Raw genomic sequence first — 16,878 nt, forward strand, 5'->3', positions numbered from 1 at the left:
CGACACGCCACTCCATCCAGAAACTCCTGGATGCAATGTGGGACCTCACAGATACCACTGGCCTGCGCCTCATCAATGCTGACAGCATGACACATATTTGGGAGGTCGAGCAGAAGCACCTTCCCTGCATCCAAGATGTGCCAGGATTGAAGCTTTATACAAAGGTGGGCACAACAGAAAAAGGAGATGAGGTGCTGGATGTACTGAGGTGTGGACGGGGCTCTTCATCCCTCGAAAGTTTCCATCGACACCAGTGCAATTTTATACCAGGTGAGAATCAGATATACATGTTATCCTATCAATTTATTTGTCTGTTATACTTTTTCCAAAACTTGATAATAGTTTGGACTTTCATGGGTTAAAGGTAAAGACCAGTATTGGAAACGCCCCAATTCAAAGAAATGAAATGGAAGCTCTATTACCAATCATGTGAAAGAATATGTTTTGACTAATACATGATGATAAAATTTTTGCCGGGAAACCGCCTACTGATATATTTGGTAAATTAGTTTATCTATTGATGTGTGAGAGATAAATGCACGTGTCGTCCACGTGTGCGTAGTCCCATATACATCTTTCTGTGTACAGTGATTGTAACTTTACGAAGACTGGGTCAAATTTCTTATCATTTTGATGATTCTAGAACCTTGCAGTACACACCAATACTTATATGCTAGATGATCAACCTTTTCTGATCGATTCCACAACGTTTCTTTCACAATGCAATTGCATGACCATAACTGGTCTTTATCTTTAACTTCTAATAATTACTTATACTTTGATATTAATTTATTCATCAGGCTACAGGTGTAATGCACTGCACACACAGATGTACATGCTGGAAGGACTTTCTCGATGGAACTTGAACAGAGGACGTGATCGGGTGGACATGGGGAGCACATCAGGGACATCAATGTTTGATGTGCGTTTGATGTCTGGCATTAACAGCTCCAGCATGAAAGTCTTGGGGACTAAACTGATCGAAGAGTTCACTCCTCCTGGAAAATCCACAGGTAGGCTTACAAGACACATACCAATTCTTAGGGGCTGTCCAAAATTAAAAAAAAAAATTAAGGTCATACATAATGTACTAATTTTCACTTTACTACATTCGTCTTTCTTTGCTTTACCTTTTGGACGACTCAATCAAACAACTGAGCGCAGATTTAATTCTAAAATTGTTCACAATTCTTCGCTGATTGTATGGTTTACAAAATCAACATTTTGTTCTCCATTTAAAGTCCTAAGCGATTATTTTATTTAGTTTTTATTAAGCGCCTCGTAAGTTCATCATCATGCATTGAGGCATTACTTTAAATAAACTATATAATAAAAGATACTGCCATCACTGAAGAGAAAGAACTACTTTACATGCCAGATAAGACAAGATAGCTAGCTTCCATGTTTTTCCACTTTGAAATGATCAGTAATAAATTTTCAGTTTCTTGTTTTGATGAATACTGTTACAGGTGAGCGTATAGCTGTCGAATATCTGCTCGCCCAGTCTGGCAAGGGAGACCTTCAATCTGAGGCACAGCTAGACGAGGAGTTTGGAATCGAGGAGGTCAACGAGGAAGAGACAATTGATGCCACTGTGTGCCAATCAGCTGACGTTAACGTACCAGATAGGTATAATAGCCCTTTACACAAGTTGCACAGACACCTGGAATGCTTGCATACTTGAGTACATGTTTACCATAACAAGACTTATACTGCATGGAGGCAATAAAGATAATCACCTTTGTTGCTCCTGCATGGTCACCCTTGGTGTCCTTGAAATGTTCCAACTGAAACTTATTTTTCTCACCGAGATGCCTTTTACAAAAGAGAAAACGACTTTGAGCCATGAGTGTATGTCACTAATTATCCAACATAGTATTCAGACATTGCGACCAGTAACGACTGGTCGATAAAAGCATCTGGCGTGCCAATATGTTTTCTGAATAATTAGGTTCTAAATTTGTTTCCTCTGGGAATTCTCATATAGGCCAATTAAAATTGTTGAAAATAACGTGTTTTAATATTGTTGCATATTAATGTTTAGATCGCCTACACTGGAGGCAGAGGGGGGCTCAACAGATGAGGATTCATCTGCACAACAAATACCACCAGCCATTCAGTTTCCGTCCAGCGACATTGACAGTGATCCCTCATCACCACGCGCCACTCCTGTAAGTAACAATTAAGATCCGACAGTAAAGGAAAAAGGGCTAATTCTTGATATCAAAACGTAAATTTATGTGCACATCTATTATTTGGTTGCTTTTGTTGTTGACGTTTTTTTTTTTTATATGGCAGGCGGACATCATGGGATTTTATCATAGGACGTGGAATAGAGTGCTTGAGACCAGAGAACCCTCCCGGCCCTCTCCCCCTACTATATAAACCTCTATCTCGCTCTATTCCTGCATGGGAGTTAATTCAATTGTGAACCCTCAGTGTTTTTTCCTCCCCATCCTCCTCCCCTCACCCCCATCAACATTTTGAAGTTTAGTTGCTCGGAAAACTATCATTTATCTTAATTTGTTTATACACATTTCCCCCATTTCGATTTCCAGGACAGCCGATGTGATGCGCGAGGTATCCCAGGGTGGGAGGCAGTTGACAGACTGGCTGGCTACCTTGTCACTCTCAATCGCACCATTACTGCATTGTCAACCACAGAGGCTGCTGAGATTGTGCGACTGTATTCAAAGCTGGACCAACTGGACAAGTCAGCAACTAAATACAGCATGAAAACCAAGAAGAAGCAGCTGACAGGACGATGGAGAGCCCCCAAAAAACGAAGTGGATCAGCTCCTGGTCAGCAGGCAGCGGAGAGGTAAATTTGACCCTAAAAACATATCTTTATAACTTAAATCACTATGAAATGGAGACTGAATTATTAACAATTTTACCCGTGTTGTGAACCTCGAAAGTCATTGCCTGTTTTGAATGCCTTAATTTGAATAAAAAACATTTGTGACCGTCCACATATACCCTCTATTTTATGTTTCATGAAAGATATAAACTATCAAAAAGTAAACAAATTTTGAGTGAGTTGTCATGTTGTACTTAACAACACCTGCATATACACACATTTTTCTAAAAAGTCAAAACATATTTGGTTTTCAGGTTATACATGACTCATGGCCAGGCAGCACAGCGACCCGACACCAACCGAGTCTCTGAGTGCGTCTGTCTACGTCTTTACAAGGAGTTCTGCCAAGTGCGAAACAGGCCGAAGGACTTCGAGGGCAAGACACTTCCCATTCCGCAGACTATCGTCCAGACCTACTCCCATATCCAGCAGCTGCTAGTGGACAGCACAGACATCCGAGAGCAGACCAACTTGGTGATGGTCACCATCAGCAACACAACAGTTTCTACGTGGTGAGATAACTTTGTTGTAATACATGTAATATAGGGAACCTACATAGTATGTGAACACGGCCCAATTTCATAACATTTGTGAGCACAAAACAGTGTTATATAAACACAGACAAATCTAAATTAGCAGCAGCTAACTAGGTACAATTTTGTAAAGTTTGCATTGTCATGACTGATCCTCCTGTTCAATGTTTGCTTTGAAAAGAAATTTGCTAAGCAGCATTTTCTGGTTCCCACCTTTTTTTCACTGGGCTCTCGATCTTCTAAGAAACCATGGAGCCTGCATGGGATTCCACAATTTGTCTGTTTTCTTTTTTGAGTAAACTTTGGTACTGATGAAAGTGGGTGCACGGTCGATTAACCAAATTGATTTGAAGAGATTGAAATTATTAATTTGTAAATTTAAAAAAAAGTAAGGATTAAAAAACAAATGATTTATTCTCATTTATTAAAAACAATTTGCCATTCAACAACTGGCATTGATAAATTTATTTACACAAACTACAAAAAAGCACCTTTATTAAAAAGAAGTCTGACTTTTTTTACACAAAATTAAAAATCAAGGATGCAATTCAATTCCTTACTGTAATGTTATTCAAGCATGAAATTCAACTTCTCAGTTTGCACATACAAAAATACACAGCTTTTTAAACAAAATATTGACTTTTCTTCCAGGTTACTCAAGCGACAGGAGAAGGCCAACCGGGATTCTCTACTGCAGGGGGTGGATCTGGGGGACACTGTTTCCCTGGCAGTGGACGGCCCACTACCCCTTCCACGGCAGCGACCGAGGGAGCCATTGCGGCATGCAGCCCCGATGGAGTTTGACGAACCCCCAAACAGGGAAGGCCATCAAACTGCCGTAAGACCAAGAAAAAAACGGCGAACAGGAAAGGAGGATACACCGTTTTCCTTATATTCAACCATGCCCTTTCCTCCGACCATGATGCCCCCTCCTTTCCCACCCATCCCCTCCTGCCCAACTACAGGTGCCTGGCCAGGTATGCAGCCTGGTCATTTCAGCTGGTACGGACCTCAGTCGTGGCCTGTTTCTTCTCCCCATCTTCAGGAGGAACAGGAAGCTCCTTCCCCATCAAGCCAGATGCCACAATCCCGGCAGAGAAGTTGGAGGAGAGAGAAAGCTCTCAAGGAGGATGAGGAGAGAGTGGCGAGGGGTGAGGCACCAAAAAAAAGACATTCCAAACGTAAAGAATGGTATACCTGTTCTCAGTGCCAAGAGCCTAAAACCAAAGATACTGGCCACACCCAATATAAGGGTAAGTGGTACTGCCCCGCCTCGGGACAGAGTGTTGACGAGTGGAGGAGTTCACTAAAGAAATAGATCTTCTTTCCTCACCCTCTTCTGTTTTTTAGGGAATTATTCACCTAAAATAAAGGAAATAGAAAGTGGTTTCTTTTCTACCTTGTCTTGTTGCTACAAGCTTGTAGCAACACCAGTACTTGAAACCGGTACCAGAACTAGTGAGGGAACAAATACATTTATGGTGCAGATATACAAAAAACAAATAATGTAACTGTTGAAGTTTTGTAGAAAGTCAAATTTAAAGGGACACGTTGCCCTGGATCGGGCGGGTTGGTCTTTAAAAAGCGTTTGTAACCGTTTGTGTCTTGTAAGCCTACCTGTGGATTTTCCAGGAGTGAGCTCTTCAATCAGTTTAGTCCCCAAGACTTTTGGAAAAAGTATAACAGATAAATAAATTGATAGGATAACATGTATATCCATACCTGCCAACTGTTCAGATTAAAGAGGAACATTCCTCTTTTTGGGAGAAGATAATTATCATTTTAATGCAGGTATTCCTCTTCCTGTACAAATTTGTCTGTAGTATTGAATAGGAGAGTTAGGATTGTTCCTCTTTTTTTTTTTTAAATAGCATAATTTGTACAGATTTCTGATTTTCAAATGTTGGCATGTATGTATATCTGATTCTCACCTGGTATAAAATTGCACTGGTGTCGATGGAAACTTTCGAGGGATGAAGAGCCCCGTCCACACCTCAGTACATCCAGCACCTCATCTCCTTTTTCTGTTGTGCCCACCTTTGTATAAAGCTTCAATCCTGGCACATCTTGGATGCAGGGAAGGTGCTTCTGCTCGACCTCCCAAATATGTGTCATGCTGTCAGCATTGATGAGGCGCAGGCCAGTGGTATCTGTGAGGTCCCACATTGCATCCAGGAGTTTCTGGATGGAGTGGCGTGTCGTTTCAACTCCGCAAGTTCTCCTCTTGCAGTGTTTTTTGCCAGCTCCGCAGTTGAGATGTTGGCTGAAACTTTTTTCTCAGTAGGCTCATGGCCACCAAACTCCTTTCTAAGCTGTTCTCTTTTTACTTTTCGGAATTGCCCAGCAATGTCATCCTCATCCCATTCGAAGATTGCGCTGGAAAGCCTCGAGCACAATGTACCATACAGAGGTGCCAACCAGTACGATTTAATCATATTTAGTACGATAATAAGAGTGGAATATGATAATATGATATAACCTTTTAAAAACGATTTTCACCCCCCCCCCCCCCCCCCCCCAAAAAAAAAAAAAAATTCTATATATTTTTTTTAAAAATATTTTTTTTAAACACATAAAAACCACGGAATCGCATAGAAACATGTACAAGTGAATTCCCATTACCCCAACAAAAACTTTGATTTACAATTTTCTTTTAAAATTTTAATGAAAGAGCAAACATTTTAATTGACCGTACGTATACCAGTATCACATTTTTCTGAAATTTTACTGGCCCAGCCAATTACATGTACAATATGTTTTAAAAAAACTAATTACAGCAAAAATATGGTCTTCACGGTATGCATTTGCGCTGCGTTACGACATCAATAGGTTTTTAATAGGTGAAAGGAAGGCCAGTTGAAAAATACTAATTTTGATGGTAAAATACTAATTTTGGAGGTGCTGAGTACTAATTTGTACTTCCAAAGGTTGGCAGCTCTGAATAGAGAGGTGAGGCCTGGAGAAAGACGCCTCGTGAAATGGAAAATATCCAGCTTCACCTCAAATTTCCAGGGATGGAACAACACATGAGCAGGGGGCTCTCCAGATCTATTGCAGCAATCTCTATCCACATAAATGACATTATACAAATAGTGAATGGCCATGAGTGCAATGGTACAAGATTTTGCACGAGGTGAAAGATAAGAGACGGTAACGAGGCGCAGCCGAGTTGAATGGAGCGTCTCATCTTTCACTGAATGCAAAATATTGTTCCATTGCACAAAAGACCATTCACTATTTGTTTTATACAACACCTCGGAAGTTAACAAGATTTAAATAGTTTTTGTTTAAAGAACAGTTTTTCTAAGCCTAAATCTCAGAGATTTTGTTTCTTTTTTGAATGAAATTGTCGATAGTGAGCGCGCACTATTATTAAGCAGGCAGCAAACAATGGGCGTATCATGCTTTATATGTTTATTGTTACGCAGAGTGCAATTTCGTTTCATCCTTTCGCACCATTGCACTCTGACGTCACTTAGCTCACAATATACTTTGTACATCGTTAGTGACGTCAGAGTGCAATGGTGCGAAAGGATCAAACGGAATTGCACGGCTGGAGAATGATGCCGTTCAATGGTACTTTTAGCGCATGTCATGTGATCAAGAATTGACCAATTATGAGGTTGCAAGAATCTTAGTAGGCGTTGTATAATGGGCTCTGGCTCACCGGCATCCTTATATCTTTTTACGATACCTTGGCACATCTCTTTCAAACTGGCCCCCTCTCCTGTAGTCAAAATGCTGTTTAAGATTACGCCATACTCGTTGTCTACATTTTACATACAGGCAAAGGAAAAAATCATAATCCTAAACCACAGTCAGTTAAAACTTTCTTCCTTTCAACTCAGCAGTTGAGATGTTGGCTGAAACTTTTTTCTCAGTGGGCTCATGGCCATGGGCGTAAATCTGCAATTGATACCTATTGTTCAGGGGGGGATGATCTATTCATTCATCCCCCCCTTAACAATAGGTATTACGTAAGGATTTACACCCATGCTCATGGCCACCGAACTCCTTTTTAAGCTGTTCTCTTTTTGCTTTTTGGAGTTGCATGCCCAATGTCATCCTCATCCCACTCGAAGATTGCGCTGGAAAGTATCAAGTATCAAGTTTATTTGTCTTCCAGAAAACACATGTGACAAAATATAATAGAGTATAATCATAACAGTACAATGTAGAATAGAGAAAGACGAGGAGACCTTGGTTGAAGCACAGCTTGTTAAGTTAAGGAAAGCCTTTGTATATAGCTTCAATCCTAGCACATCTTGGATGCAGGGAAGGTGCTTCTGCTCGACCTCCCAAATATGTGTCGTGCTGTCAGCATTGATGAGGCGCAGGCCAGTGGTTTCTGTGAGGTCCGCGTTGCATCCAGGATCGAGTTTCTGGATGGAGCGGCGTGTCGTTTCAACTCCGCGAGTTCTCCTCTTGCAGTGTTTGGCCAGCTCCGCAGTTGAGATGTTTGCTGAAACCTGTTTTTCAGTAGGCTCATGGCCGCCAAACTCCTTTCTAAGCTGCGATCTTTTTGCTTTTTTGAGTTGCCCAATGTTATCCTCATCCCACTCGAAGATTGCGCTGGAAAGCCTCGAGCAGAATGTACCATAGAGAGAATGGTGCTCTGTAGGCCTGGAGAAAAACGCCTCATGAAATGGAAAATATCCAGCTTCACCTCAAATTTCCAGGGATGGAACAACACATGAGCAGGGGGCTCTCCAGATCTATTGCAGCAATCTCTATCCACATATATGACATTGGGCTCTGGCTCACCGGCATCTTTGTATCTTTTTACGATACCTTGGCACATCTCTTTCAAACCGGCCCACAGTGGGCCAGGGAGGAACCAAAGTGCGCCAAAACTAAGTTTGGGTGATTTTTTTTTTCCAATTTTTTTCTTGCCCAGTTGAAAGGTAATACATAAAGGAATACCTCAGTGAAATATTTAATTCCGGTATGCACAATAAGGGTATAAATTTACTACTTCAAACAGCAAAATCCTACATATTCACAGTTTAATTCTTTCAATTCAAAATGAAGTTTTTAAGTTATTGATATGAAATTGCTCTCACATATTCCTGATAGTTCATTCCGTTGAATGAATGGGTCAAAATTAATAGAAACACAATCTTCATGACATATTATAGGGTAATTCACTGAAAAATGGACTAATTATCCATGTTTTTTATAAATTCAGAAGAAATGTTTAGTTCTCCACAGTGTACTGGTTAAATATTAATACCACCATAACCTCTGATGTCTAAGCTTTAAGTTGATACCAAATTTGGCTGCCTGATGATCTTGCCCGTTGTTATGTTAGAGCCGATTTCCCTTGCCACATTGCCCCGAAAAATGTGGGTTTTTTTGGTCCGCGGCTGAATCATGAAGGATTCGTGGTCATAAATCACGGCGCGAGGGGGCGCGTGACACTTGTTCTGACAGCACGGACCAAAATAAACACATTTTCGGGGCAATGTTGCAAGGAAAACGGCTCTAACATAATAACGGGCATAATCGGGCTGCGAAATCTGGTATCAACTTAAAGCTGACATCAGAGAAAATGTTGGTAATAAAATTTAACCGAAAATCCCTGGAAGTCCAAACATTTCCTCTGGATTTATTAAAAATAAATCCCCAAACATGAGTTTTGGCGCACTTTGGTTCCTCCCTGGCCCACTGTGCGGCCCCCTCTCCTGTGGTCAAAACGCTGTTCAAGATTGCGCCATACTCGTTGCCTACATTTGACATCCAGGCGGCAGTGCCATCAATGCCACCGGCCAGCTTCTTTGTTATTTTCTTGGTGGAGTCCAACTTGAGAATCCTCCCATATTTAGGTGGAGGTGATGACCCCTTGCATCTCCTGCACATGCTGGACAATCTCATTGCCATGAGCCGTCTCAAACCACTGTGCAAGAGGAACTGGACGATAAGCTGGAGGTGGTCTATAGACAGTGACAGTAGTCACAAGCCTGCTTCCTCTTTTGTGAAGTTCACAATCAGACAGATATTGAAGGGCACGTCTTCCCCACTCCTCCCTGTGAATTTCCTCCAAACTCTGCCTCAGGTAGCTTGAACTGTTTCCTGCCGTCCTGGGTTCCATGAGGGTGACAACCTTTTTGTCCAGGGCAAGTTGAGATGTCAGAATGGCTGGAAATTGTCTACATTTGACATCTAGGCAAAGGAAAAAATCATAATCCTAAACCACAGTCAGTTAAAACTTTTGTAACTTAACCAAAGCTATAAAGTGTGACCTCAATTGACATTGACTTTGGTAGAAACTGTTAGTTGAAACTTTATATTTGAAAACATTTATTACTGTTGAACCACATATTGGATGTAATCCATACATCATCTAGAATGTTTTCATAAACTAATATGTGATGTGATGGTTATTTAACCTGTGACTGCTAAGAAAGCATAAATAACCAGACGGCCGACGGATTTAGATCCTCTCCGAGGGACTGGTAGTGAGGATTAATGCCTTACCAAAGGGCACTATATAGCGCATCGTCTTGGTTTCGAACCCGGGTTACCGGATTACGAAACCACTGCTCTACCAACTGAGCTATCGCGCCTCCTCGCGCTACACAAACTGTGACTCTTTTTTTACCTTTTGGCTACCGATCTAAACCGGAAATTTATGATGTTTAAATTTTAAAGTATTAATAACTCCTGAACTATATGCATTGGATTGATAAAGTGTAATGTTGTTACCTATTAATTCAATCGCTCTCCACAAACACCTTGTTTTTGTAATTAACAAAAAATGTTTGTCATCAAACTTTTTGGTAATAGTTTCACCAATGATCAAAAACAATGGTTCTAATACAGTGCTCAATTTACCACTCAGTGATGCTCAAACATTATTACCCCTGCATGGTCACTGGGCCATTTAATTCATTCCTTTAACCATATCTCGGCATCCTTGGCAGTACAGCCTGCGCTGCCAAGTACTCCACCAATTGTTAAAGGGTGTGCATAACATTGCTGGTAATTAGGGTAAAAATATTTTGTGCACAGATTGCACACAACGCAAATGGTATCATTGTGGGAAACTTCCCTTGAAATATTTTTGCTTGAAATGCAATAGTTTTTGAGAATTGAGTAAAACAATTGGATCAAAACTCAATGTTTGGTAAAGGTGAAAACATTTAGGCATTTATTTCACTTTTTTCTTGTGATTCCAATGATTGATTGAAGTTAAACTTTCACGGATTAGTTATTTTATGGTCACTTATGGTGTGGATACTGATGTAGGAATTTGGATTTTGTCCGTATATTTTTATTATGCAAACGACTTTGGTCTTTTGTGGGCAAAGGTTTCCAAGCGGGGAAAATGTAGGAATTTCGATTTATACGTATATTTTCTTATGCAAATGACTTTGGAAAATGTGCATAAAACTGCCGCTAAAATGACGGTGAACGAAATGTAGCTCCTCGATTTAATTTTTTAAAATATTATTTTGAGGAAGAATTGTTATATTTTGAGTCTATGTAAAAAAAGGAACAAGATTGCATATAATATGTGTCACAAGTCATTTTTACTTTAATTATTCAGAATGTGTTTGTAGAATAGGAAGGATATAGCTTGGGTAGGAATTATAGTTCGATATGATTTAATATATCAATTGTTTAATTGGTGTACATGTAGCAGAGCTGCCAACTAGTACGGAAATTAACGACCATTACGGAATGTTGTCTCAGATACTGATGTTGGAATTTGGATTTTGTCCGTATATTTTTATTATGCAAACGACTTTGGTCTTTTATGGGCAAAGGTTTCCAAGCGGGGAGAATGTAGGAATTTCGATTTATACGTATATTTTCTTATGCAAATGACTTTGGAAAATGTGCATAAAACTGCCGCTAAAATGACGGTGAACGAAATGTAGCTCCTCGATTTAATTTTTTAAAATATTATTTTGAGGAAGAATTGTTATATTTTGAGTCTATGTAAAAAAAGGAACAAGATTGCATATAATATGTGTCACAAGTCATTTTTACTTTAATTATTCAGAATGTGTTTGTAGAATAGGAAGGATATAGCTTGGGTAGGAATTATAGTTCGATATGATTTAATATATCAATTGTTTAATTGGTGTACATGTAGCAGAGCTGCCAACTAGTACGGAAATTAACGACCATTACGGAATGTTGTCTCAGATACTGATGTTGGAATTTGGATTTTGTCCGTATATTTTTATTATGCAAACGACTTTGGTCTTTTATGGGCAAAGGTTTCCAAGCGGGGAGAATGTAGGAATTTCGATTTATACGTATATTTTCTTATGCAAATGACTTTGGAAAATGTGCATAAAACTGCCGCTAAAATGACGATGAACGAAATGTAGCTCCTCGATTTAATTTTTTAAAATATTATTTTGAGGAAGAATTGTTATATTTTGAGTCTATGTAAAAAAGGAACAAGATTGCATATAATGTGTCACAAGTCATTTTTACTTTAATTATTCAGAATGTGTTTGTAGAATAGGAAGGATATAGCTTGGGTAGGAATTATAGTTCGATATGATTTAATATATCAATTGTTTAATTGGTGTACGTGTAGCAGAGCTGCCAACTAGTACGGAAATTAACGACCATTACGGAATGTTGTCTCAAATTATTTTTTTTTAAATTTATTTATTTATTCATTTATTTATTTTTTTAAATATTTTTTTTAATAAATTAAATCTGATTTATCATAGCGAGTGCTGTGAATAGAAGCCATTTTTCATGATAAACTGTATTGTGATGACCTGAAATTCAATATTTAACATCTTTGTGTGAGTAAAATCACCAAAAAATTTCAGATAATCATGCGTCCGCTCAGTGTTGGCGTGCCGTTTTTTTAGATTCATAGCGCTGCATAAGAAATTACTGATTTATACCCCAAATTACTGATTTTCTGTTCTGGAGGTTGGCAGCTCTGTGTTAGATGCTGCTTGTAAGTGTTGTTTATTATATAATTTTGAAGATGCTTTCAAATATTTGAGATTATCTTTATTATTATATTGTCATTGATGTACATTAATGTCACAGTTTATGTAGATTAATATCATTGTAAACCAACAGTTTAATAATTTACTGTCTGGTTGCCTCACCTACATTGTTAGTTATCTCAGATATATATATATATGATGTTCCTGCAAAACCTTCTTTTTAAACATGATGAGAATCTGTACTTGCATTTATGTTTGTAATTTTTGGATTGATTTGCAGGGTTTTCAATTCTGCTGAAGATGATCAACAAATAAATGGGCTCATCACCCACTATTCATACAAGCTGCTTGGTCGAGTGCTTTGTGGCTTTAATAATCAACTCTTACACAGCTACGTCCGTATTACGACACTGGTCTTAGACTGGTATTAACCAATTAATGTGGCAAGTTTTTAATCAAACACATTTTATTTTTGGGGTACCATTTTTACTTTTTTAAACTATATTTATCAATATGTTTGAGATGTTTGAATAAAGCTTCACATTTTTAAACATGATGAGAATCTGTACTTGCATTTATATTTGTCATTTTTGGATTGATTTGCAGGTTTTTCAATTACTGCTTAAGATCAATGATCAACAAATAAATGGGCTCATCACCCACTATTCATATGTAACATGCAGATCACACGCGGAAACTGGTGGAGAAGACACATCACCATTCTTTGTGTTGCGGTTCTTTTTATTTCATGTACAACGCAATTTACAGTTAAACCATAAACCATAAAACCGTAAAACCTGAAGAAATAAACAAAGTTAAAAGAATTAAATAGATATGAGGAAATGTTTGAAAAACACACATAATAGCAATAAACATATTATTTGTGTACGACTCCAAGATACGAATTCCAACAATATGACGTCAAGTCGACTCATGATGATAAACAGGTTGTTTATATTCCATTAACTTAATCAATATTGCATGAAACTATAATCACAAATAAAGTTCTTCCATCGTTATATGGATAACTTTCCCAACAAATAAATGAAAACAATGATTGTCCAATCAAACATAATTCCTAATTAAAACTACATTGAATTAGTGGTTTATACATTGAATATGATAACCACTCACCCTGGCAATCTGGCCTAGAGGACGTTTAATTCCTCCGATTATTCCCGCTTCTTTCATGTTAATTGTCATTTGTCAACACCTGAAGGAATAACAATTAAAACAAATCATTGTGAATTTTACTCTGAAACACCAAACCAGACGATTCAATATATAATCACAACCTATTCTCAAAATATTACTTTACAACTGTTTCGCAATACATAATTATCCAGAGTTGACCTCAACCCATTATATAACTAAAACTTCTAAAGATTACAAGTAATATAACAGATAACGTAACATTCAAATCATCTCAAATCACTATTACTAAATCCTAATCTTGTGCTAACTCAATAACAAAATCAACCTACTGCATGTGATTAAACAGATAATACCTTACAGAATGCATTTTAATTTAGCACAAACTATATCGTTCAGAATGATACCTAGGTTATTAACTAACATCAGAATACATCTACAAAAATAATAATTATTGAGATAATTATCAAACTTGACAAAAGAGTAATCTTACCTAATGTACAAAGTAACACAACAAGCTTGCAGAGTCGACCTCCCTGCCTGCCCCATGGATGGGGGTGCAGTACTAGTGCAGGAGTGAATCTGACAAATACCTCTGCCTTCTTTTATAACAGTTACACTCTCACAGTGTTCTAGCTATACACGATCTGTTCAGAGAAAAGGTCTTATCGTTGGGAGGGAGACAGGAAGTCTTTTGTTTTGGGAGTTTGGGGTTCTTATCCGTTGTTTACAATTTGGGGTTTATTTGGCTATAATTAGTAATTACAAGTGACCGTACATCATAAACTCCCTCATAGCTGTGGAATGTCATGTTCTGGCCAAATTGGTAGCTTCTACGGGGGGGGGGGGGCCGGCCCCCCCCCCCCTTGAGGAAAAAAAAATGTGATTTTTACCTTTTTTGGGGGGGTTGGGCCCCCCCCCCCCTTGCGCTCAAGAGGGGGGGGGGGGGGTGCAAATTTTAAAATTTTCGAGGACCAAAGGAAAAAAAATAGTGCTCACTACCCCCCCCCCCCCCCCCCAAAAAAAAAAAAAAAAAAAATCTTGTCCTTTCTTTTATTAGAACTATAAAAATAAAGATTTCTGTGGACAAATTAGTACAGAAGAGGCAAAAAAATTCTCTCTCCCTTTCCCCCTCCTTTTCCCCTCCTTTTGGTAGCTTCTACCGAGGGGGGGGGGGGGGGGGGGGCGCCCGGCCCCCCCCCCCCTTGAGGAAAAAAAAATGTGATTTTTACCTTTTTTGGGGGGTTGGGCCCCCCCCCCCCCCCCTGGCGCTCAAGAGGGGGGGGGTGCAAATTTTTAAATTTTCGAGGACCAAAGGAAAAAAAATAAATCTTGTCCTTTCTTTTATTAGAACTATAAAAATAAAGATTTCTGTGGACAAATTAGTACAGAAGAGGCAAAAAAATCTCTCCCTTTCCCTCTCCTTTTCCCCTCCTTTTCCCCTCCTTTTCCCTTCTTTTTTATTTTTTTTACCCCAAGTTGGTAGTCCTTTATGCCCCATTTTTGGCCCAATGGATAAGGCATCTGACTACGAATCAGGGGATTCCAGGTTCGAGTCCTGGCAAGGTCGAATTTTTTATCTTTTTCATCTCTCTCATAAAATAATTCAAAGATTACTTACAGCAATTTTTGTTTCCTTTTGCCTCAGATCTAACACAAAGTATTTTACAAATAATAATAGTAAAAACGGTGCACTTACCCGCTTATAAAGCTTATAAAGCGCTTACCCGGCACTGAAGTCTCTAAACGCTATCTATATTAAACAAAACAAAAACATACATAATTATAAACCTACAATTACAATACATATGAAATATACATTAATGTGAACAGAGTAAGTTACTCGTCTAAAGTTTTGAATTGGTTGACTGTCTGACATTTTTTGACAATAGGCTTGCGGGTGTACCATGTGTGAGAGAGGGAGGATTGCTCAGAAGTCCTGAAAAGGACTCTCTGTAATCTTTCTTGAGGGTGTGTAGTCCTGAAAAAGACTGTTGGTGTAGTCTTGAAAAAGACAAGCCGATACTTACAAACAGCATCTAAAGGAAGTTTGTTCCCAAAGCCTTTTAGCACTCACCATTCTCGAATATTAGCCTTTACAATATTGTCCACCATAAGTTTTTTTTAAGATTTAAATGAAATATATTAAATATTGCTTGTAAACTTCTTCACATTGCTGCTTGATTTGAATGGCAAAAACCGTTTGGTTATTATGATGATACAATTCTACCATTTCTGTACATTTCACTTCGTATTGTCAGTTAATTAATACTTAGATCTAGCCACTTTTATTGTTCATTCATTCATTCATTATTTATTGTCTTTCCTTGGGGTATAAGCGCGCAAACCTTTTTTCTTGTCTTTTTTGTTTGTTTTACTAATTTGAAGCAGTCCTTTAAATTTGGTTATCGCGGTTTGTACTTTATGATCTTCATGATATATGCTAATTCTTAGTTGTGATTTATTTCTTTCCATGAATCATCAGATTGTAGTGTATTTAACGGCGCCAACCTTGACAAGCTTTTGCTATAATTATGTTGGCCCCATTTACCAAACGGTTTAGTTATTGACATATGCTGATTGAAAAACGTTTACAATGTATCTGAAATTGGGTAATAAGTAAAATGAAATGAATGAATTGATGGCATCCTGGTCTGGAAAACACCCTTTGATAGATTTAAAAATATGCTTCCATTCAACTCGGGCATTTTATTTATTTATTTATTTAAAAAGACATAAAAATACATGATTCAAAGGTCCAAGGACCAAAACTAAACATGTTTACAATTTAAACAATACAGTTATAAATACGGTAAATATACAAATGAGCCAAACGAACAGGTATGACAAGTACAATATGGCAATAAAGATGACAAAAATAATACATTTTCATCAATACAATACCAAAATAAACTAAAGAGAAAGTAGTGGTCAAGATTGGGTTTAGGCCCATTATCAATGAGCTCATGGCTGCATACTTACAAAATTATATCTAACCCACTGCATGAAAAAAAGAAAAAAATTAAATAAAAAGGAATCAATTATGTTGGCATATTAATCAAAGTTTTTACCTATTTTTCATTAACATTTGCTTTCGTTTTAGAATTTGTTTTCAAATGTTTAACATATTTCTTATGATACCATATCCAGCAAAAATAATCAAAATGTTTACGGATTATCTTACGAGTTATACAATTTTCCAAAACACAATTAATTTATTCTATTAACTCTATTATGTAGCACTATAATTTTCGCACGTACTATATCCTTTATGAACAATAATCATGATAAGGCTATAGTCACTCAATCTTAATTGGCTTACGGATTCCAAATTCCTCTCCTTCCATTTTCTCTCCTCTTTCATCCTCTCCCGTTTTGTTTTCCCCGATTCTCTAAACGATTG

General features: G+C 38.1%; 1 protein-coding gene and 1 long non-coding RNA gene across 2 annotated transcripts; one reads left to right on the forward strand and one right to left on the reverse strand.

Moving 5' to 3' along the window:
- The first annotated feature begins 744 nt into the window (after positions 1-744).
- On the forward strand, positions 745-3,583 carry LOC105441414. Its single transcript, XM_030995036.1, has 5 exons — positions 745-1,013; positions 1,470-1,629; positions 2,045-2,171; positions 2,559-2,821; positions 3,115-3,583. The coding sequence occupies exons 1-5, from the start codon at positions 830-832 to the stop codon at positions 3,374-3,376; spliced, it is 996 nt and encodes a 331-aa protein (XP_030850896.1). The 5' UTR covers positions 745-829; the 3' UTR covers positions 3,377-3,583.
- Positions 3,584-13,046: 9,463 nt separating this feature from the next.
- Positions 13,047-14,194, reverse strand: LOC115928264. The gene is made up of 2 exons (XR_004065986.1): positions 13,969-14,194; positions 13,047-13,536 (listed from the first exon to the last, which is right to left on the reverse strand). It is a non-coding gene; the product is annotated as an uncharacterized LOC115928264 (long non-coding RNA).
- Positions 14,195-16,878: the final 2,684 nt, after the last annotated feature.

This window comes from Strongylocentrotus purpuratus, unplaced genomic scaffold (genome assembly GCF_000002235.5).
Source record: "Strongylocentrotus purpuratus isolate Spur 01 unplaced genomic scaffold, Spur_5.0 spur5_contig_852, whole genome shotgun sequence".
Taxonomy (NCBI): Eukaryota; Metazoa; Echinodermata; class Echinoidea; order Camarodonta; family Strongylocentrotidae; genus Strongylocentrotus; species Strongylocentrotus purpuratus.

Bases quoted from the DNA above. Each gene is read 5' to 3' on its own strand.
- LOC105441414 (XM_030995036.1), top strand. From the start codon at position 830: ATGTACATGCTGGAAGGACTTTCTCGATGGAACTTGAACAGAGGACGT. The intron at 1,014-1,469 runs GTAGGCTTACAA...ATACTGTTACAG, and splicing joins TCCTCCTGGAAAATCCACAG to GTGAGCGTATAGCTGTCGAA. The intron at 2,172-2,558 runs GTAAGTAACAAT...TTCGATTTCCAG, and splicing joins CATCACCACGCGCCACTCCT to GACAGCCGATGTGATGCGCG.